Source organism: Coptis chinensis, chromosome 4 (assembly GCF_015680905.1).
Source record: "Coptis chinensis isolate HL-2020 chromosome 4, ASM1568090v1, whole genome shotgun sequence".
In the NCBI taxonomy this organism is placed as follows: domain Eukaryota; kingdom Viridiplantae; phylum Streptophyta; class Magnoliopsida; order Ranunculales; family Ranunculaceae; genus Coptis; species Coptis chinensis.
The window spans coordinates 107871533-107895189 of NC_141459.1; the positions used below are offsets into that span (position 1 = coordinate 107871533).

The 23657-nt window shown below is 38.7% G+C and overlaps 1 protein-coding gene and 2 pseudogenes across 10 annotated transcripts; 2 read left to right on the top strand and 1 right to left on the bottom strand.

The window, feature by feature from the left end:
* Window positions 1–77: 77 nt before the first annotated feature.
* On the top strand, window positions 78–23556 carry LOC147506866 (uncharacterized). 9 transcript variants are annotated; one of them, XR_015194005.1, is made up of 8 exons: window positions 78–198; window positions 441–628; window positions 1972–2239; window positions 21413–21658; window positions 21897–22283; window positions 22447–22460; window positions 22604–22926; window positions 23196–23556. XR_015194005.1 is itself a non-coding variant. In XM_086558921.1 (4 exons), the coding sequence occupies exons 2-4, from the start codon at window positions 446–448 to the stop codon at window positions 23198–23200; spliced, it is 456 nt and encodes a 151-aa protein (XP_086415047.1). In that variant the 5' UTR covers window positions 78–198; window positions 441–445; the 3' UTR covers window positions 23201–23556. The 9 variants fall into 9 exon arrangements, 3 of the variants coding, with proteins under 3 accessions (XP_086415047.1, XP_086415046.1, XP_086415045.1); XR_015194003.1 differs by having other exon boundaries at window positions 22447–22926; XR_015194004.1 differs by lacking the exon at window positions 21897–22283.
* Window positions 2554–9223, bottom strand: LOC147506867 (putative microtubule-binding protein TANGLED; annotated as a pseudogene). Its single transcript, XR_015219745.1, has 5 exons — window positions 9143–9223; window positions 6157–6246; window positions 5931–6073; window positions 5786–5846; window positions 2554–5632 (listed from the first exon to the last, which is right to left on the bottom strand). The product of XR_015219745.1 is annotated as a putative microtubule-binding protein TANGLED (transcript).
* Window positions 17218–19474, top strand: LOC147506868 (transcription termination factor MTERF15, mitochondrial-like; annotated as a pseudogene).
* Window positions 23557–23657: the final 101 nt, after the last annotated feature.

Below are 23657 nucleotides of genomic sequence, written 5' to 3' on the forward strand. Positions count from 1 at the left end.
TAGGCGGCGGATTAATCGGCCTAGGCGGGCTGGACGGTTTATAAGGTCTAGTTAGTTTTTTGGGCCCAATTTGTTACAAGCCCAATTAAAAAAACAATCTCTTCTTCAACAAACAAACAATCGGTCTCCTGGTCTCTCTTCAACAAACAATCTGGTCTCTCTTCAACAAACAATCAGCTGCTTTTCTTCTTCTTCTCGGTATGTATTTCTTCTCTCCAATTCTGCTTTTTTTTTTTCTTCTCTTTTTTTTTTCTTCTCTCCAGCAACCAAAATAAATTAAGTTGTAGTGAGTGTGAAAGAATCCATCTTTAATATTATAATGGGAATTTCAAAAAGTTGGAAATCATCAAGTCTTAAATGAGGGGAAGAAGTTTTGAGTGTCTTTTTTTGTTGCAGAGAAAATGAGAAATGAAGATAAAATTTTCTTTTTGTTGAATCAGGAAAAATGCCGCTGTATGATTGTATGCTGTTATTGAAGCCCCATGTTAGCAGAGAACTGATAATGGACTTGGCAGCTCGAATTGGTAAACATGTTCACATGAGAAATGGTGTGGTTACTAATATTAAGTCATTTGATAAAGTGTACTTGGGTTATGGTATTAAGAAGCTTGATGGAAGATTTTTTAAGGTATACATTCTGCAATTTATTTTTATTTTTTTTACTTTCTATATCATTTTTGCCAACATAAACAAACTCATAATCGTTTGGGCATTTCCAAGTTATAAATTAGGCTAATTTGTGTAGATTTGATCTCCTAATGATTTTTAACCATAAGAATGAAGAATTCATACTTATATATACAATTTAGGTTAAATGAGGAACCCACAAACAATTAGCAATTTTCATTCATAATTTGTATCATTGTTGTTTTTTTTTTTACTAGCCGGGTGTTCGGGCCAGCTTACGCACACCTCGACTAATCCCGGATCCCCGTTGGAACTAATATCCTTGGTTTCAAACTATTTATAAGACACACATACTTAAATAACCACCTACTAAGTTATCTTATAACACTAACATCCTATCACCGACTTACAAGAATCACTCGTCCACAATAGAATTACGTTTACCACTTATATTAAACTTAATCTAGTATATGTAACAGCACATTTTGAACACAGGCACATCTGGAAGGGTGGAGCCAATGGTGTGCAAGGGTCTTCAGCTGCACACCCTGAAATTTTGGCAATAATATAGTTAGTAGCTGAACTTTTAGTTGAAGGTTTGGTTATAATTATATGATAATTATATGATACTGGCCCTAGCCAGTGTTAGCGAGGGACCTGGCCCAGTGGGTTGGACGGCTCATTGGGTTCATAAATTTGATTGGGACTGGGTCACCAGTGGGTTGGACTGGGCTATTGGGTTGAACTGCATAAATTTGATAGTACAGTACTAGGGATTTCAAGACATGCGCATGTATACTTGACAATGTTGTTGTACATAATTTGTGTTGAGCTTTGAACAACACTTCCACCGTTGGATTGAGGAATCATTTAATTAGTAGATAATGATGACAACATGACAAGTAGGCATTGACCAATTTTACAATATGTCACACTGTCTTTTGGACTGGTGATGGGCAATGCTTGTATGGTAAATACTCGTGCACAAGGGAATTAGTTTTAGTTTATATTTTTTAATGAAAAATGAGATGCTTACCTGGATATGAAATATTGTGAGTTCTTTAGTTGACTTTACTCTTTTATATACCTGCATGTTTGATGATTTATGCTATTCAGAACAGTATGACTCACTATACCTTCTATCATTTCAGACAAGATCACAAGACAGTTATAGATGATAACAACATTCTTTGCGTGCCTGATACAGAAAAATTCTTTGTTCTTATAGGATATATTAGAGTTAATGATTTGTAACAGTTTTGTGGGAAGGGACAACTTATAGCATTCCTCAGAAAATATTAATGAAAGAAAAATAATTTTCTGAAACTGCTGTCCTTTGTACAGGGTCAATTGGTGCAGATGACTATGATGGCTACTCCCAATATCAACAAGGAATTGCATTACTTAAACAAGGAAGATCGGCTGCTGCGTTGGCTTCTAGTGAAACACAGAAACACACAATATGGAGCGGACATGATGAATGAAGATGCTGGAAAGTTTGATTTTACCAACTTCAGTGGGAGAAACCTATATGATGGTGATGATGACATTGATGATGATGACTCCGATGATTATGAGGAATATAAGGAGGAGGGCGAAACAGAGAAGAATGGTAATCTAATCGATATCTAGCTTATGCTTGATCATGTTATCTTTCATTATGAGGACTAGTTATGATACTGGTTATTTTTGTTCCTTGCTCAAAATAATCTATGCTCCTTAAGTCTTAATAATCAGCACGTTAGGATCTCATAGTCCTCACATTTAGTAATGTTTTTGAATGCAAAAGGTAGTGATTTTGGATGTCTTTGCTATTCCAAACCAGTGAAACCACTTTAGCAATTGTATGCTACTTAGGCTTGTTTGCCCCACGTGACGTGATTTGGTGCCTTATTTTTTTTTCCCGGTTTAGGCATTTACATGCATATGCTCTTGAATTATGAGTAATGTAATGTTGTGACCGAATGCATCTTTTTGTGGTTTTGCTCTCTTCCAAATTCCCTTTTGCCAATATAGATCAATGGTAGTAGTAAAGGTCTTGCTACATGAATGTTGGTTGGTAAGTAGGTTCTGATTTGGTCAGGTTTATTTATCAAACTAGATCCGGTGTATGTCGTGGTAGGATGTCCACTAAGAATCCATATAATGGCTTTACAGTGTAGCTATATGGTATTTGATTAGGTTTACCCTCATCTGGGTCGTGATTTAGATTTCTGAGGAAAACTGTGATGATATTTGCTTTTTAAATGGTACGATCAGAGAGCCTAAACGGATAAGCTTCTGCATATACTCAGAACGTTTTGGCTGTTCGCTTGACAAAAAGTTTACTTAGCAAATTTTAGGCTGGACAAATATTTTCAAGTGTTTAGGCGCCCTTACCAATTAGGAATGTCATAGTGCTAACTTCCATCCAAACTTTGCTTCCTTTGCTAAGTTGGATAGAAATCTTGACTACCATTTGCTATCTGATTTTGTACTATGAGGATACAACAGATGCACCCTTCCCACACTAAATAGCTTGCCCTTTCCCCTCATTCTTGTTAATGATGAGTTACTTCCACAAGACGAGAGAGAGAAAAAAAAAGAATGGCACACACAACCTGTGTCTTTGAACAAAGTAGAGAGGCAAACACATGGACCTGCTAGATTGCTGATGCCATAGTGCCATACCGTAGTTATTCTTTATAGTTATGGTTTTTTTCCAAACTATTGACTGCTGAAATTTTGGTATGCTGTCAAGTAAACCTTCCGCCAATCGAAGTAGAAATTTGAAGACCAAAACCAGGGTTTGGAATTCTACTCTATAGAAAACATAGGACGTTGAAATTCTAAGCTATTGATAAAAAAAAGGAAAAAACAAAAGAAAACATATCACGTTCTAATTAATGGGAATTTGCCCCCACATCATAGGCTTGTTAGTAAATGGCCAAAATCACTGATTGATTTCAACCTGCATATATTTATATGCTTTTGACCTCATAAGCCGAGTTCTAAATGGTTTAACGAAGAGCAGGGCTGCACAGAATTCCCCATTGTGGTCATCACTGATAGTGAGAAATTGACTAGTCCAGGGACCAGTGTGCATGATCTCAATTTTGACAGAGATTCAGAATTCTGAGTACACTTTGTATTGAATTTCATACAGTTGGATCTGATCGAATGATAGCGAAGACCTTTTAATGTCATTGAATTGTAGCACATGGATAGCTCCCCCAGATGACTTGGATCTTAAACCAATAAGAATCTCAATAATAAGGAAACACTTGTATGGTTTCCCGCTTTCTTCCTCCACCTTTCCTCATTTTCTTTCTCTCTCCAGCTAGGTTCTATTAAAGTGAACTTAAACATAAGCATGAGTAAACATTCAATTGTTTATTAATTATTTTGAAGAATAACTACAAAACCATAAGCAAAATGGGTCTGAATGGATTGTGAAAGCTTCTTGTTGTGTATTGTGGAGTCAAGATCTATTTTTAATCAAGAGAATGTTTCTTATGCTCTTCTAACAACATTACTTCTTCTGGTTTTAGTAGAATATGTTCAAAACTAAAAGTAAGAAGATCAACCAAAGTCAAGTTTCTTCCAATTCGTTAAAAGAAAAAAAGGAACACTCAGTTACCAAAAAAAATAAGAAACACTCCATATATATATATGTTTGAATTCCAATATCAAATTAGTAATAACAAAAGAAAAAAGAACGACTTTGTTAATTTGGAAGAAAAACATTTCCTTTGTGTTTATGGTGAGAAGGATGAACTCCTTGGAGAGAGAAGAAAGAGAGGATATACGAGTGGGTAGAGATTTCTTAATTAGTTTCGTGGGGTCCCACTTTCTATATCATGTGAGAAAAAAAATACGAGAGATTCCTGTTTTTTTGACAAGTCCGTCTCACGGACGTCCACTTAAGAGCCCCACTATATATATATATATATATATATATATTGAATGAATACTATCTTAAATTCCTTTCACCTGAAAGAAAGATATAAGTTTATTTGGATCGAGTTTTCCAATACAATAATTTAATTTGGAGCAAGGGATTCTTGCTTTATAAAATACCTCACAAACTTGTACATCGAATTTTTTTTATATAAAAAATAAATAAAATATAGACATTGAGAAAATATGTCAAGAGATCCCTCAACACTCGAAGAACACAAACAAAACTCTTTAAGCTCTCTAGTCCACTTCCCATTGAGTCCATTTCCCATTTGAGCTGACATTCTGTTCTTCAATGGAGATACAAATCGGCTTGCCAACTTCGCTGGCGAAAGGGATCTTCGCAGCTTTGTGGCTGTAGAAACCTTTTAGGATTTCTTATTTACAATGTTGACTCTTGTGGGTGACAATGGTTTGGGTGAGAAAGACCGCCGCTGCTTTGTAACTGTAGAAAGCTTTGGGGACTTTTTATTCAAAATGTTGGCTCTTGTCGGCGACAAAGAAATAGGTGGACTCTTAATCTTGACTTGAAATTTGGAATTGGATGGACGTGACTTGATCAAGAACTTATGAGGTGTCCACTGTCGGGTTCTCGCAATTACAGGAGACCTTGTGTCTTGCAGAGTTTATGTTGTTGTGATGTTGGTGATGAATAAAACAAAGGGTTGCGAAAGAGGACTGTTTTCTTAGCCCAAGGTTTGTTCCTTGGCGATATCCGGTTGGCAGAATTATGCCAATTCTCTTTTCCAACTTCTCTTTTACTAGGTGAAACCTTGAAAGTTATACGTGATGTAGCTATGCGAACGCCTGGGGAATCAGCTTCCAAGCGTATCTTTTGTAGAACTACTTGCTTCTTCTTTCTTCTTGCTCTCAATTCTGTATTTTCAGGATTGACCTTGTGGTTTTCTCCTCTGACTCATTGGTCTCTTGGGGTCATCATGAGAAATTTTGTTTGTCTTAGCCTCAACCGCTGCGACGATCTCCTTTGCAAACTGACTAGCTTGCATAATCTCTCCTAGTGTTTCTCCAACAAGCATGGCTGGTAATGACATGCGACGCCATTTCCCTATTAAAGTGACAATACATTTAAAAAATGAGTCAAATGAAAGAACTACTCATTGAAAATCCATTCGAAATGTGAACATCTCAAACAGTTCATCATTAATACATCAATCCAATCTTAAAAAGTACAAATAAAGGTTTCAACTAAAGATCATACCTCCAGAACTTCCTGGAAACTTCCCAACTGGAGATTTCCGAGAGCAGTGTTGTTCTTCATCCTTGATACAAACAAAAAACACAAAATCAAAACATTTCAATTACAAAAAGCCCATTCCCAAAAAAAATCCCCATTTCTCTCTTACCTTAAAGATTCTTGCTTGTATTTCATACTAGTCCTTAAATAACCTCTAGTACTTCTAGGACTTAAATTCTTTCCACCAATTACTTTACTCCCACCTGAAAATGTATACTGAAGTTCTTGCAATCTAGCCATACATTGATCCACCTTCAAAATACAAAAAAGAAGAAACTCAAAATCACCATGCAAGACAAAATGGACAGAAAGAAAACTTAATAATAGTACTTTACCTTCTTTACTGTTTCTCTTAATAGATTTGGATTAAGTGGAGGTGCCATGACCTTGGTTCTAAGTTTTGGTGGGGGTTTTGGCCACCGTCTCTAAAAGGAGGTTGGGGTTTGTTAGAATCTCTTTGATTCACTTTTAATTTGAAGTAAAGGTGTTTTGTGTTGTTGAAACAGAAGAGTTTCAAGAAAGGGTAAGTTTAGGTTGCAACTTATATTTTTGCTCCAACGGCCATATGTTTTTTTATATTAAACGTATTCAACCGCTACTTATAAGACTTTTGTTTCCATTTTGGAGGGATTTTGTTTTTAAATGTTGTGATTATAAGATAAGTTAGATCGTTGATAGTGAATCGGGTAGGACTAAAGATTTTTTCAGGCAAATGGGTTAAGAAGCTCTATTCCCTTTTTAATTGATGAAAATCGTTACGCAACAATTCAAAAGTCCACCATCTTGCTTTTTAAATCTCTAGATTATCCAAAAGACACATGCCTATATGTCGATAAATTTGCTCCCTGTAAATGTCTATTTTTATCCTGGAGGATTAACAAGACATTACACCAAAGATTTATAGCTTAGCTCTTGATTTAAATGAATAAAGGGGATGGTTTTGGTGGATGGAAATGACTGCTCTTCATGAGTAAGAAGATGCATACGTATCTAGCACTGCTTGGATGGAGTTGGAATCAAGAGTGAGACTGGAATCAAGTGTGTTGGAATCAAGCGAATGTAGTTTTGGGGTTGACTTTTATAGATAGTGTGAACAAGTAGATGGTATGACACGTGTGGTGGTATGGACAAGTGTGCCATAAGGATGAGTGGATGAGCGACACGTGTGTAGTAGCTCTAGATGTTATGTTGTTTGAGCTAGTATAGGTGTAATGATGGTAAGAGTGTGGTTAAGGGTGTAATGATGACAGTGATTTGAGTGTTACAATGAGCTAGTGGTGATAGTGACAAGTCTTGTGCGAGATTAGTCAAATGTGGTACGCCACGTGTCGTCAATGATGGACTGAGCATGTGTTGTCGTCATGTAGTATGAGGATAAGTCGTAGTTCGTTGGAGTTGTTTGGTGGAGTCGATATGGTCGACCTAGAGTGGTAGAGTCGATATGATTGACTTGGGGTAAGAAGTCCCTTACATAGCCCTCTCTCGTTAGGACGTTATTGGAAAGGACATGTTGACAAGAAATTCGGAAAAACATGATATGAGGCGTGAAATAATTTTTCGTCGTTTTAGTAGAGATCTGCTCTAGTGATTGATGAAGTTGGCAAATCCTTAGTTGGATGAAGTGGAGTTTGTTGTACTGAATTGCTGAGGAAATGGAGAATGTAGCCCTCGGTGTAATTTTATGTATATGAAGCCCTCGGTTGGTTTGAACTTGCATATGACAAGAAGAATCTAAAGTCGATTAATGAAAGTATAACAAGATATCCATATGACAGTTTATGGTGGGGATGTCGAACCCGTATGACAGTTTATTGTGGGAATGTCGAACCCGTATGTATGACAGTTTACTGTGGGAATATCGAACCCATATGTAAGGTAGGGAATCGGGTTGGGTTCGGGTTGATTTTCATATCCGTTTTTTTATTTGGGTCGGGTTCGGATTCGGGTCTGTTGTGTTCGGATATAATTTTTGGTTTGTTTTTCTAAAAAAATTTAGTGTTATCCGATCGGGTTTGTCGGGTTCGGCCGTTCAGGTTGAACATTGCGGTTTGGTTCGGGTTCGGATATGGTAAAACTATTCGGGTTTGGGTTTGACCATATCCGACTTGAACCTAACCCATTCCCTGCTCTACCCGTATATATGATAGTTTAGGGGAGTGTTTAGGACAGTGTCGAACCTGTATGTATGACAGTTTACGATGGGAATGTCGAACCCGTATGTATGACAACTTAGGAGAGTGTCGAACCCGTAGATATGACAGTTTAGGGGAATATCGAACCCGTATATATAACAGTTTAGGAGAGTGTCGAACCCGTAGGTATGACAGTTTAGGGGAGTGTTGAACTCGTATGACAGTTTACTGTGGAAATGTTGAACCCGTATATATGACAGTTTAGGGGAGTGTCGAACATGTAGGTATGGCAGTCTAGGAGAGTGTCGAACCCGTATGTATAACAATTTAGGGGAGTGTTGAATGTTGAACCTGTATGTATGACAATGTATGACAGTTTAGGGTATGACAGTTTACTATGGGAATGTTGAACCCGTATGTATGACAGTTTAGGGGAGTGTAGCCGTATGCTTTGTGAACCCAGTAACTGTTGGGCACTTTAATCAGTGTTATTGAGTAAATGAAATGGAAGCACTTGTGGCTTGTAGAAATTGCGTTAAGGGCTTATCAATTGCTGTATTAAATAATGAGCGGGAGAGGGCATACGAATTGCTGCTGGTAAAATATGAGTTGGAGAGGGCTTACGAATTGTCTCTGGAAAATGAGCTTGCTTGATGAGTTGATGATATGTAGTGATCTAGAGAGAGATCGAGAGGGCTTATGAATTGCCTCTATAAATAGATAGGACTTACGAATTGCCTAGTAGTGGGTTGATTTCTTGCCTTTGTGTGATACTAAGTTGGAGGTCTTACGAACTGCCTCAATAAATGTAAAGGTCTTACCAATTGTCTTAATAAAGTATGAGCTTGAGAGGGCTTGCGAATGACCTTGATAAAATACGAGCTAGAGAGGGCTTACGAATGGCCTCTGAAAATTATACCAAGAGCCTTAATAAAATATATGAGCTAGAGAGGGCTTACGAACGACCTCTGAAAATTATACAAATAGCTTTTATAAAATATATGAGCTAGAGAGGGCTTATGAACGACTTCTGTAAATTGCCTCATTTGTGAGTCTGGGTGAAGGGTAGCAATTGAGACCCGCCTTCCGGGATGAATGGATGATGAAACTGAGTTGAAGTTTGAGGAGGCTGCACTGCAATTGAGACTCGCCTTGCTCGAATCAGAGTTTTGGTGTTGGTTGTTCTCACCGTCCCAGAAATATTCTCCTTTTCATCTGTTGATGATGAGGTATGATTGGCAGTGCCTGTTTTACATGGAATCTTGGGCATTGAAGGAAGGTTAGTGATGCCTCTCATTGGAGGCCTCGACTTGGAGGGTCCAACTGGCGGCTTTTCCTGTGTCCAAACTTCTGATTTTGGTATGAAAATGCTAACAAAGAAGATGGTTTAGCTGAAGCTGCAGTGACTCTATTTTCCTGTTGGAGTCTGGCTTTCCTCTCCTCTGCCAATTGACTCTCGAGATCCCATGTCTCTGTCAAACGTGCAATAACAGAAATTTAAACTTTTGAGTTATTCACAAATAAAAAACAATTTAATCGATGTTCTCAAGTCGTTATCTTTACCTTCTCTTCTCTTGAAGACTTCTGCAGAGTTGTTTTTTGTTTTTTTTTTTTTTTTTTTGATTGGCAAGCGAGGTTGTTAACGGGGACCCCTACCCCTATTATTAATCATAAAAAAATTGTGTTTACAATCACTTCCTCACATACTCTCTTCCTATAGCATCATCATGTGCTATTTTGATTACATTTTCTGCTAATGTGCTAATTACAATTTCATGATAACTAACATTTGGGCAATTTGCCGCTATTGCATCTGCTAATGTGTTTGTTTCCCTGTAGATATGTTCTATAACGAAATATTCCACTCCTGCTAGCATATCATGGATATTCTTTATCTGCCTTCTCGCTCTCCATGGGTATTTCCTGGTCTTTATAAATGCAACCACATTTTCTGAATCCGTTTGGGCTTCTATTCTTCCTATATTCTGGCCCATAGCTAACCTGATTCCATGTTCTAATCCTTGTAATTCCACCAAAGCTATATTATGGAATTCCGATACACCATGCGCTGCTGCCACCACTACGCCCTCTTCATCTCGTATTACTGCTCCCCATTGTCCTCTCAATCCTTTCACACTTCCATCTGTGTTTAAGGTGTAATTCCCTGCCACCGCCTTCTTCCATTTGCATTTCAAGCTTGTATGCTCCACCACCTCTACCTGCCTGTTCCAGTCCTCTTCAAACTTCTGCCTCTCGGGTCCTTCCTCCATTGTTATCTTCATCGCGTGTACCTTCACTTTCACCTCTCTCATTATCGCTTCCACCAGCTGCTGCTCACTACTCGCTTTGTGTTCAAAAATCCTCGAGTTTCTTTCCCGCCAAACCCAATATATGAATCCTGTAAATATCAGTTTCAGAGCATCTTGCTTTCCCCCCTTCCCCTTACTTCTGTTCAGAATCCAATTCAATTCTTCCTGCCAAGTTTGCTCTCTTGTCTTGTGATAGCCTGCTCTCATCAGCAATCCCTCCCATACCACTTTCGCATATCTGCACAGGAAGAAGAGGTGCTCTTCTGTTTCGACTCCAGTATTACACAATACACACGACTCAGATTTGACTACATCCCATTCTTTTAACCTCTGCAATGTCTTTAACCCATTTTTCAGTACCAGCCAACTTATAAATGAGTACCTTGGTATTCGATTAGTGAACCACACCAACCCCGACCAGTTTACTCTTTGCTTTTTGTGTCTGAGTCCCTCATATGTGTCTTTCATGGTGTAATTTCCTTCCACTGTCGCAGTCCAAACTATCTCATCATTCCCCTTATGCACCTTGACTTCTCTCTCTATGTCTTGTACTAATTCTGTACACTGCACCCTGAACCTTTGTGGAATCTGCCACTGCCCATCTTCTATTAGACATGCAACCTTACTATTCTTGTGGCATTCTGTGTATAGCAGAGCATTAGGAAACTTATCTTTCAATATGCCCTGAGGATGCCATGGATCACTCCATAGCCTTGTTTCTTCCCCATCCCCAATCAAATGCAGTGCCATCCCTTTCGCTCTCGACCTTTCCTTTAAGATGTTTCTCCAACTCCATGAACAGTCGTTTGGAATTTTAATATCCCATATATTCCTCCCTTTAATCTTATTCTTCTGTATCCATCTCACCCACAGTGTATTCTTCTTACTTATTACATTCCAGAGATGCCGTATGTTTGCTGCATGATTCGTAGTTTCCAAACATCTTATCCCAAGCCCTCCCTCACTATATGGTAAACATGAGTCCTTCCAGCTGATCAAAGCATGAGATGTGTCCCCATCAGTCCCTGTCCATAGAAAGTTTCTACATAATCTATTGATTTCATCTATTGCCCTTTGAGGCAAGACAAACGATGATAACCAATACACGCTCAAGTTATTGAGCACTGCTTTCAACAATTGCAATCTCCCTGCATAATACAAGAATTTACTCCTCCATCCTTGAATTCTCTTTGTTACCTTTGTGATGAGAGGCATACAATTTGTAAATGTGAGTCTTGTGGTGATGAGCGGCATTCCCAAGTACTTCATTGGCAGCACTCCTTAAGAGAATTGTAATGTCTGTGTTGCTTCCTCAATGTTTCTTTCATCCATTCCTGTAAAGAATACTTGGCTTTTCTGTACATTTACTTCTAATCCCGAGCACCTTTTAAAAACCTCAAGTGTGGCCTTCAGTGTGTTTGCTGTTCCCAAATCTCCATGCATGAATGCTATCAAGTCATCTGCAAAGGATAAATGGGTTATCATAGGATCATGACATTTATAATGAAGTTTGTAATCTCCCCTCACCACACTTTGCATCATAAGTTCTGAGAACAACTCCATGACCATAACAAATAAATATGGTGACATTGGATCCCCTTGCCTTATTCCTCTCTTGCCTAAAAAATATCCGTAAGGCGTTCCATTCAAATAATAATAGAAGAGAATTAATGCGAATACATGCCATAACCCATCCAATGAATCTAGTTGGGAATCCAAACCTTGTCAATGCGAACTCGACTGTTTCCCATCTCACTGAATCATATGTCTTTTTCAGATCAATCTTTGCTGCCATTCTCGAAGGTTCCTCATCTCTATGATAATTATGTAATAACTCATGAGACAATAAAATATTATCTTGGATGCTCCTTCACGAGATGAGCGGCGATTGATTTGGAGATACTACATTATGCATAATATTCCTCATTCTGCTAGTCATGACCTTAGTAATGCTTTTATACATCACACTACAGCATGATATTGGTCTATAATCACTCAGCGATGAAGGACTCAAATTCTTAGGGATAAGAGTTACACAAGTCGAGTTTACCTCCTTCAATAGCATTCCAGAATTGAAAAAGTTCTTAATGGCCTTCACAAAATCATCTCCTATTATTCTCCATGCAGATTTGAAGAAGTGTGATCCAAATCCATCTCCCCCTGGTGCTTTATCACTATCAATTCCAGCCAGCGCCTCCACTATCTCATCTCTTGTTACATCTCTCTCCAGCTCCCCTTTTAATTCTGCGTTTAATACATATATGGGCTGTATTTCATCAAACATATCGAAATCTGGTCTTGTAAGGTTTCTTGGACTATACAGCTCCCTATAATATTCTACACATTCTCTCCCAATCTCATCCACCTCTTCAATCATATTCCCACTTCCATCTTTAAGGCATGTTATCTTATTCGTCATTCTTCTTGCCTGCATAGACTTGAAGAAATATGTTGTGTTGTTATCCCCTAGCACTATCACTTGATCTCTTGAGTTCTGTTTCTTCATAGATTCATCATTCAAAGAAGCTCTAACATATCCTGTTATAGCCTCTTTTTCCTCTTGCATCAGTGTTACCTCCATTGGTTGTTGTTGTAACTTGGTCTGTACCTCATCTAGTCTCTTTTTCTCTTTCTCTAACCGAACCTCTACTTTCCCCACTCTTTCCTTGTTCCATTCTATCAAAGCTAGCTTCACATACTTTAACTTCCTCATGAATACATACATTGGATTCCCAACCACCGGAGTTTCCCATGCTTTCTGTATCAGTTCCATGTACCCTTCCTCTTTAGACCAGAAATTAAAGTATCTGAATGTTCTTTTCTTCTTATGCCTTTGAACAACTGAGTACACCACCATGGCTGAATGGTCTGATGTTGCTCCTGGATTTAAGAACCCTGCCTCCATATCATTATTCTCATCAACCCATTCTGAATTCACCATAACCCTATCTAGTTTACACCATACTCTGTCATCTTGTTTGTTACTCCATGTGAGAAAATTACCACTGTATCTCAAATCTACCAGCCCAGCTCTGCAGAGTTGTTCACGGGAAGCAAACCTCAGCTGCAATGATTGCAAGCTGTTCTGTAATTTCATTATTCCCTTCTCATCCTGCTGTTGCTTCTCAGCCTGTTCAGAATGAAAGAAAGGGAAGAATTTAAACAACCATCAAGTATAAGTACCTTCGATATGAACTGCCCTTTTGATATTCTTAGTGTAGAGAGAATATGAGAAGCGTACCATCTGCTTGTACTTGAACAACTCCTGAGGATCTGCTTGTTTATGTGCAGGTCATCAGGTCATGCTCAACCCCTCGAACTCGACTTGCAAAGTTCAGCGAACAGAGGGTCTCTACTGAGTCCGCGGAACTTGGGCTGATTTGAACAAACATAATGGTCTTGCAATTTTCCCCTGTATTTCACAAAGGGCGTGCTTGTTAAATTTTCCCACTTGAGGGGCAAATATGTAATGGGAAAATATTTTCCCACTTCAAAATTGTTCGGCAAACTAATTAGTGAGAAAATATTGATTTGCCGCTGCTTGTTTCGTCAATGGCAAATGATTGGCAAATTTCATTTGTCAGGTTTTCCTCTGCTTGATAATACAAATTTGGCAAACACAACATTCGGCAAATCTACTGTTCAATGAATTCAACCCTAGTTTTGAATCATTAGCTTCTCTCACTCTCTTTGTGATGTGAAAGTTAGCCGCCTCAACTCTCTCTCAAAGTGGATTTTTACTGTGATTGAATTAACATATTTCGCAAGGAGATTTGGTTCATCTCTTTATTCAATAAATTATCCAGGTTTCACTCATTTTTTTCTTCATTTGAAAAGTTATGTTTCTTCTGTATTTTATTCTTTGTTGTTTTTGAATGAATTTGTTGTTCTTGGTTGATTAATTGATAGAATTGTGTTTTGTCGAGAGAAGAGTTTCTCTTTAGTGTGTGTTCTTATTTGATCAATTGTTGATTGATTCCCTTCTTTTGAGTCTAGTTGTCCATCACAATAACCATAGTAGCTCACAAGCATCTACTTTGCAATTCGTCAGGTTTGCAGTCATATCTTCTATTGCGTGCAAGTGCATCAGTTACAAGTTTATCTGTCAGCAGTTTACAGTGTAGTTGTGTTCTGCTTGTGACTACCCTTGTATCCCATTAGGGACCTGGGTTCAATCTCGACAACCAGTTTTAATTTGAATGAGTGTCGACAATTTTGTTCCCTCATTTGATTTGTTTTAAGGGCTTATTGTAGATTCCAGACTTCTTGGACAACATTTACCTTTCTAGTCCCCCTCTTAAAGTTTTGTGGCCTTTAAAAATTTTCATGGCTTTATGTCTATGTTACATAACCACACCATATTTCAAAAAAATCCGTGTCGGATACGTATCCACGTGTCCGTGTCGGACACACATGGACACATATCATGTGTAATATACCTAAATTTTTATATCTTGCTGTGTCAGACACTTCGTATCCGTGTCGGATACGGACACACGCATCCGTGTCAATGTAACATAGCTTTATGTAGATTGCAGACTTCTTGGTCAACATTTTTTCATTTATATCTATTCTATTCTTGGGGGTCACGGAACAATCCACAAATCTAAGTCTAATTAAATACCACAGTTATTATCATGTGGCTGGTTTATTTTCATCTTGGGCCGAACCAGATCAAATCCTAAAATTATTTCTTCATTTCTGTTCTACGTAATATAGCGTTGAATTGTGGATTGCTTTGATAATTGGAACTATCTACTTTGTTGTTTGTATAGTTGTATTGCTTGCTTGTGTTCTTTGAAGAGTGGGAGAGGAAAAACATGGACCTGACTTTGGTCACGTTATGGACAACAACTTCTAAAGTTAACTATTTGGTTCTTTGTTTTTTTCTTACTACTATGCTCAACTATATCTTGTTTCACCATTCCGTGTTCGTTTGATGATTCTACTTGAGAATGTTGTTTTAATGTATTAGTATCAATAGAGATCACTGGCCATCGTAGTGATGCTATTAGTCCCATTTGGCAATGTTACTAACTAAATTGATAGTAGATGTGCTTAGCGGTCTGCGCCTGCAGGGCAGAAACTTTAGGTCCTGCTCGAGCTCAATTTTGACTTAGAGTTAGATTTCGGTTTCAACTGCCTACACAAAAACACTAAAACACTACGCGTCTACTTTCAAGTGAACCAAGTGTCATTACTTTTCGTTGTCTGTGCAAGAAGTTGAGAAATATACAAGTTCTACTGTTCAAACTGAAATTCCCATTCCTTTTACTCACATTGATGGTGAATTATGGGAGTTTGCTTTTCAATTCTTATGCACTTAAAAAATGATTGAAGTGTACAGACAAGTATTAATTAGTGATCTGGTCAGTGAACAAGTGTACCAGGTCTATGGCGCTTCATCTTCTGCGAGTCACAAGAGAAAGCAGAGTCAACCGAGCACTGCCGAGCCCTCCTCCAAGAGACAATAGACTGACGAAGCACTTTTGGCCGAGTTTGAGCCTTTGCTACAGGAGCATCTCCTCCCCCTTGTATTTATTCCCGGCCCCTGACTATTAAACAGGTACGTAGAGAACCTGGCTTCCCAAGCCATGATCCCTTGGAATTCGATTGAAACTCAGAGATTCATCCGGATTTGGCCGAACCAGACTAGCAGTACGAGACTGTTTGGCCGAGAGGTCAAGGAGATGCTATGGTTTCCGGACACCCAAGTCCCTCTGCCTCTAACTCCGCATATAGTTTCCCATCTCCCAGTGGAGCCGAGCCATCTACTTCTCTAAGACCTGTTCCGAGGGATCCAGATCAATCTGCCTCGGAATGGGAAGGAAATTACCCCGGCTATCGATCTAATGGTTTTCAATATATCTCGTCCGAACCGAGACCATCAAAAGTGGCATAAGAACCACCTGGATTCTATTCCTTTGATCCATCTACTTCGTCCGAACCAAGCAATGCAATGTAGCAGGGTCGGAGAAGGAACCTGAGAAAAATAAAGCAATCACTCTGCGGTGTAAGTAAAGCCCTCCGGTAGGTAGTTCTTCTTATGTTGCTACAAGCGTGAAATCGCCAAGGAACTCAAAAAATGGCTCAGTCCCCAGGAATGACAAAGAATTCCAAAGCGTTTGCGAAGAAAGAAGCCTACTTGAAGAAGGCTGCCAAGAGGTCTCAATCTAAGACAAGGGCACTTACCTCAATTGTGGCATTGCCTTCATCATCCCTCGGAAAGGTTGATGAGCTTTTGGACAATTCGATATGGATATGGCCGAACCCCAGAAGCATCAGACCGTCTGTAATGGGTCGTCCCTAGTTGGAAGCTGCAAGTGCAGGAAAGGCTCACCAGGCAGATTGTGGAAACAGTTTCTTCAGTGTTTGGTGGAGATGTGATGGCTGTAGTGGAAGCCAATCACATCTGTATGATCTCCAGGGGAATTGAGAAGGTGGGAAGTAGTACAGCTACAATTGCTACATTGGGCCGATTTTCAACTGACCCATCTGCCAAGGAATTATTTTTGCAGACTGTTTCTGACAGCACTGCTTGTGGAGGGTGACCACTTTGTTGTTGTTATATTGCATTTATATCAAGTTATTCTCTTATATTCTTTTCAAACGCCGTCCCTCCTTTTTCTCTTATCATCTTTCTTTTTGCGTGTCTGGGTGTGCAAACATGGCCAGAATAAATCATAAGCAGAGAGCTGTTACCATTGTTGTCTTTTGCACAAGTTTTGAGTTGGTTGTGCAATTGTATCAATATCAAATGCTAGTGAGCATGGGCATAACAGTTGAGATTCCATTTATTTGGCTTATCCTTGAGCTGTAGTCCGAGATCTTCCAGAATGTACAACAATATCTTATATGCCTTGCAGTGATATTTTTTGTATTTGTTGCTTGAGGCACAAGTTGTGCTTGATCTTACTTATGTTGTCAGAGCGGTGGAAGTGAGATTTTGAAGAGCCCAAGAAAGCATTTTCAGTTTTGATCAAAGGGGTGTTGATTTTGTGAAATGAATTGTAGTCTCTTTGGATTGAGTTAAAAACAAGACTGGTATTGGGAGAGGGAGTTGTATCTCTATTAACCGGTTATTGAGTGTTCATCTACCGTTAAAGTGTGGATGTAAATCGAGAGCTTAAAATCACGAACAGTTGCGTCCAATTTTCCCAGTCAGTCACTGAAACCTTAAAATTTCAGAATCTCTATCAATCAATGGCAGCAGCTAGGTTCTTACCCAAACTAATTTCCCATCCCTCAATTTCAACTGCCCCAAATCACCAAACCCATTTCTAACTTCACCACATCATTACAGACAGAATATTACTTGCAAATCTTTTACAGAGGTATGGTTTTCCACCTACTAGTCTAAATGAATTTCTAGAAAAGAATTAATTTCTGTTGAATTTTAGTTTATTAGATGTAGAAAAATCTTTGGGCTTTCTTTTATCATTTAAATTAACTCAGAAAGTTTCTGTATTGACTACTTGGGTTTTTGAAGAAATGGGAAAATGGGTTTTCAGAGTTGTTAGGAGGAGTTTCTAATAATGTTTCTACTATAATGTTAATACAAAGTGTACTTGAACATAGTAGCAAACTTCATATTGAACCTACTGATGTTTCTATGTGTTTATGCGGTTTAAAGGGTTTGGGTTTTAGTGATGAGTGTTGGAGTTATCCCTCACATGAGGAGAAACTGAAATTCATTCTGCGTGAAGAAGGCTGAGCGTGCGCGCGCTCAGTTTGGTCTTGCACAAGGCGCGGCTCGCGCTCATGCCTTGGACGACTTCTAGTGTTTTTCAGCGCGACCCGCGTTCGACTTGGCCTTGCCCAAGGCGCGCCTTGCGCCCATGCCTATCTTCGGCAGAATTCTATTTTTTGTGAACCACAAGTTTGCACTATAAGGTTTGGGTTTTTGGCAAAACCAAACACATGCTGAGACACGAAAATACACAGCACACAGAGAGGAAACCCAATCTTGAAAGCAATCAAGATTGAGAGATAACATTTACAGAGAAACAACCTTGTAAAGAGAGATGAGTGATCTAGTAAGGTAAGAGACTGAAATGAGAATGTTGGTATTGGTATAAACCCCAACAATGAGAATGTTGTTAAGATTCTACAATGATTTCCAAGAGTGATTTACTATGAGAAGATTGAGGGATATAGAGGGGCAGGATTGAGTTTTTGAAGAAGGGGTTAGGGATATCGTGCAACAGAGAAATTGATGCTATATGTTATTCGTTTTCGATGGTTTTAGGATTAGGCGTGGAAGAAAGGTTGAAGCCGCTGTTTAATGAATTTCGAAGTTAGGGGTTTGGTGGGAATGTCATTAAAAATGAGATCATTGTGAATCCAGAAATTCTCAGTGTGGAAGTTGGGGAGCTTTCTCGATGTTTAGAACTGCTCAAGGGTTTAAAATGTAGGGTACCAGTTGAGGAGAAAATTCTAGAGAAAGGGTATTTTAGAGCTGGCTTTGAAGTGAAACGAAGAGTAGATTGCCTATGCAGGCATGGGATGATTCTTAGAGAAACTTTTAAGGTTGTGCAGAGAGAGCCGATGGTGATCTTATATGATCTAGAGGATATAGAAAAGAAGATTGAGTTTTTGAAACATAAGATGAGATTTGGTGTAGGTTGCCTCAACGAAGTTCTAGAGTATTTAGGTGTGAATTTTGATAAACAGATTGTTCTTCGACACAATGTCTTTGAGTACTTGAGGTCGAAAGGTGGACTTGGTTCTGAAGTGGGGCTGCAGGGTATGATAAAGTCTAGCAGGCTTCAATTCTACAACCTTTATGTCAAGCCATATCCAGACTGTGAGAAGATCTTTGGAAGATTCTCAAAATACAAAGAAGTTAGACCCCGACATCCTATTGGATTGTGGAAGCTGTTCAAGCCACCAAAGTTTTTTTTTTTTTTTTTGATAAGTGAATTTTATTGAAATATGATAATCTGGAGATAGTACAGAGGAAGTGAGAGAGAACCTCACCTATAACAACACATCGTTACAAACAGCAGTGTACCCTCAATAATGGGCAGAAACTAATTAGTCACCAGTAATAAGAAGTTCCCCGTGGAGAACCAAGTCCCTAAACCTATAATCCTTCCTCTCTGAATAGATGGCAAGCCAATACCAAAGAAAAGATTTCACCTCCAATACAGCTTGAGCGGGTGGAGTTTCCTTATGTCGAAAGATCCGACCGTTCCTTAATCTCCACAACACCCAAAAATGGAACAAGTCTCCACAGTTTAACACCAAAACAGTCCCATTCTTTTTTGCCTGAGCCATTGTTCAAGATGTTTTAAGTCTGAATATAAAATGGACCACACTTCCAAAGCAAAGGAACAATGAAGGGTTAAATGGGCTAACTTGACTCCTCAAGAAAACCACACATTGAGCAAGTAGGTGAAATATGCCCCTCTGTGAATAAATACGTCCGTGAGAGTGCCCCAAGCAATGCTGACCAGAAAAACAGTATCTGTTTGATCAGCTTCATGGGAAACTTTTGTACCTCATGATACCACCATATGCCTATAAGATGTTTTAACTGAGGTTGGACAGATCTGTTTGATCAGTAAGTGTTGATAGGAGGTTGGACAGATTGGCGTACTGTTGTACCTCCCAATCATTACATGCCCTCTGAAGTATTCTGACACCAAAGAGGATATAAGAAATATGAAGTTATTTATGGAATCTATTTCTTAGTTCCAACTTGAGTGGAAACATAAGTAGTGTGAATTGATTGGAAAAAAATCAGAAGTAGGTTAGAAGTGAAAACCTTCATTTTGTCCTGATAAACTGCATCTTCTTTTGTTTTAAAATAAGGTCAACATTGCTGCAGTTAAAATACCTCCCCATGGTATCATTAACCAGTCAACCGTGCTTATATTGGAATTACTTTCTAACTTGGTAAAGAAGTTTGCCTTGCGTGCAGTGGGTATTTGATCACCTCCACTAAACCATTGCTGTATAGATTGTGAACAATAGAATTTCAACTCCTGATGACCTAAATAGTTGCAACTGTGGTTTATGGTTCGAGCATGGTGCAAAGTGCAAACTAAGCACATCTCCTGTGTTTGGAGTTGAATGTCAATGGATGTCACAACAGAGCCATGCTCTTGGTATGTGTAGTAGATCCCTGCTGTACTTTGCAAACAGGGGGAAATAGAGAGAGAAAAAAGAAAAAAGTTAAGTGATTCTCCTTGTTCAACTTGCTATTGTACTGGGAGGAATGGATGAAATGGATTGGAAGAATGTGAAAAGGGTCTGCAAGTTCTTGAAATTTACAATTACTTTCTAACTGTTTCCATACTTCATGGATCTGTATCGTAGAACCTTTTAAACTTCCTTTACAAGTTCTGCCTGCATATTTACATCCAACACCATTCGACCATTGAATCTTGATTGATCCAGAAACGTAATTTGTACTCAAAATTTTCTGCAGCGTAGTTAACAGTATTTCTGGGTTCTTTAGATTTTCTACATGACATCTCTAGTATGTCTATTGATATATCAATAAAGAGATTAGTAGGTAACTTCTGCCATATCCCCCTTGTTCAGACTATGCTCGTTTGAGTTTGGTTTGGAATTCAATCTATGATACCCTACTTCTTTCTGCTCTCACTTCGGATTGTATTCCTTATGCTATTGCTATGTATGTCTACTAGATCATGTATGACTGTTTATAGACAATAATGTTTAGTTTACTCCACAAGAACTAAGGGGAAATTGAAAAAATTCCATCTAGTTTACGTAGCAATCTGAGTTAGGTTGCGTTTGCATTGTTTTTAAGCTTCTTTCCATTGAAATTTGTAGTTTACGAACATTATAAAAACTTAATTTTTATTCCAATATATGCTAAACATTCGAGTTTAATAAGTTAAAAATAGACGCGGTCATTTCCATGCTTCTATGCTTTCTTTGTACGATTATTATTTTGCATATCCGAATTAGTAAGGGGAGATTGTTTAGTATAGCTTTTATTTTGCATATCCGAATTAGTAGGGGAGATTGTTTGGTGCACCTTATTCTATGAAATTCTAATATAAGTACTTAAATTACAATCCCTAGTAACAATAGGGCATCTAATCTCTAACTGTAGTTTTGGGAAGGTGTAAGTTGAAGTGCCTGTCCAGATGATGGTATAACTCTCTTAATAGATAGACAACCAGCAAGGTAATGGAGGAATTTCAATGGAGTTCAGTTGGCACAATCTAGTCTGCAGCTCCTCAACACATTCATAAGGCACGCTAATGTAGGCTAGACTTTATCCCCCAGCTAGTTCCCAAGTTTGGGCAGAGATAAGAAGAAAATACTTCATATATCCGTGAGCGGGAGCGAGATCTTGGGTTGGCTTTGGAGAAGGAGTGCAAAATGACACATGGTTTCTGTCTGTCCGTCCCGAGGTCAGCTCTCCTCCCACTTATTTCTTTTTGTTCTTTCTTCGTTTGTTTATTTGATGCTGTCATTTTGGTTGCTAGACATATGTCGTAGCATTCTGCACTGTCTAACTTAATTACATCCTTTTACTTAGACATTTTAGTTGCCAAGCATTCAACTCTTGTTATTGTACATCCATAATCTCATTTCACAAACCTTACCAACAGCTTTCACAAAATAATTGTTGTCTATGTATATGCACAGTTGCACACACCCATTAGGTTGCTTGTGCATGCCAATTTCCTCAGATATTAGCGCTCCATGCGGTTGCAAGGATCTGTGGTAGAGTTGCCTTCGTTTGACCTTTCAAATGAAATCCATGTTCAAAATTGCAAGAAAATGTGTCCTTTTCCTCTGCGGTAGGTGTAGTGCAGGGCATGCTAGATGCACAATGAATCATCGACATATGTTGAAAATGAGCATAATAAGGCATTTGTACTACTGGGAGTCACATACATATGGTACGATGGAGTTTCTTCTGTAATGTGATTGTGCAAAAGGAACACTCTATAAGTGCAGGAATGCGTTGGCATGCCATCCGCTGATCCACCCACCGTTGTAACATCCATGTTCGTAATACATAGGAAACATGTAAGACATCCATATACAGCAAACACATCAAATTGATTTTTAACTTACTGTAACCTAACTCTGAAATTATCTTTATGCAATGCCCCTCAATTATTTTAGTTGTAAATCAAGCAAACCTGTATTATGAAGATTAGAAGCTTTATTCCTTATTTTGATTTCTCAGGCTACAGATAAAAGGTAAGGTATATCGTTCAAGGTGCATTGTTCCTAGACGCTGGTTTGGATGGTGATAGCGGTTGTGCAGGAGCAGCTGGTGGGTTGGTGGTTGTTAGAGACCTAGACCTTTTCTCATACTGTGAGTCTTGCTTGCTTCCTTTCAGGGTGAAGTGCCATGTTGGTTATGTCCCATCTGGGCAATGACTTGTGGGTTTGAGCAAACTTTCGAGAGTGACTGACGTGTTTGCCAAGAGTCTCTAGGATCCACAGCGTCTGGCAGATGAAGTTTGTTCATCTCTGTACAACGGAGTGGGGCCAGCTGGTGTTGGTGTTGTTCTCCAGTGTTGGCATATTGAGTTCCCTCAATTAGATTGCACTTGTCATGATCAAATCAACCACCCAACTATAATGGACATGCAAGGGCAGTTGAAGGTCTCAGTTTGTGCTGGTGCAGGAGTTTTTGTAAAGGAAGCTGGAGATGTTTGGGGTGATTTTCTAGTACTTTTAGAAGTTTAGAGGTGTAAAATTAGACAAGCTTTGCAATGGATCCTCTTCAATTTATGGTCTTAAGTGATATCTAGATATCAATATATACGTACGAGTGTAAGATAATATATAAGTTTAATGGGTTTAATGGTAAGATCATCTAAAAGCTTTTTCTCTTTGTACAGCAGCACCCAGTACACTGACCTTTACATGTTTCAGAATAATCCTGTCAAGTAACATAGTTTTCTTCTTTCAAACAATGATCAACAGGATAGAGTTGGTAGCTTGAAGGAAGGCATCGAGTTTCTTGAGGTCTGTGGATTTGAAAAAATTGAAGGGGGTGAATTTTTGTTCCTACCGAGGGACAAGGTGGACATGGCAGTGCTGAATTCTGCTGGATCAGAGTTGAACTCTGCTATAGTTAATCCTTTCTTTGGAGTTCTTTAAGTTATGTTTGACATCATTTTGAACATGAAGGTTGTGAGACGACAGCGTGAAGAATTCTCAGAAAAGTCATTATGTATTAACAGTAGTTACTTGGTACATTTTTTTTTTTCTGATGAGCAAGTGTTTATTTTGTGACTTTACTGTCATACTTTTTATTATAAAAAGAAAAGGAAAACTTGGAGCAGTTATCAGTTTATAGCACATGTGCGCATAAATTTGCAACTAAACTAGTTAGGGCATCTCCAATGGGGGGTGTAAAATTACACCTCCACCCAGTTCCAATGT

Excerpts from the sequence above, each read along its gene's own strand:
- LOC147506866 (XM_086558919.1), top strand. The coding sequence starts at position 446 with ATGCCGCTGTATGATTGTATGCTGTTATTGAAGCCCCATGTTAGCAGA. Across the intron at positions 629-1,971 it reads TTGATGGAAGATTTTTTAAG|GGTCAATTGGTGCAGATGAC; the intron begins GTATACATTCTG and ends TCCTTTGTACAG. Across the intron at positions 2,240-13,561 it reads GGGCGAAACAGAGAAGAATG|GTCATGCTCAACCCCTCGAA; the intron begins GTAATCTAATCG and ends GCAGGTCATCAG.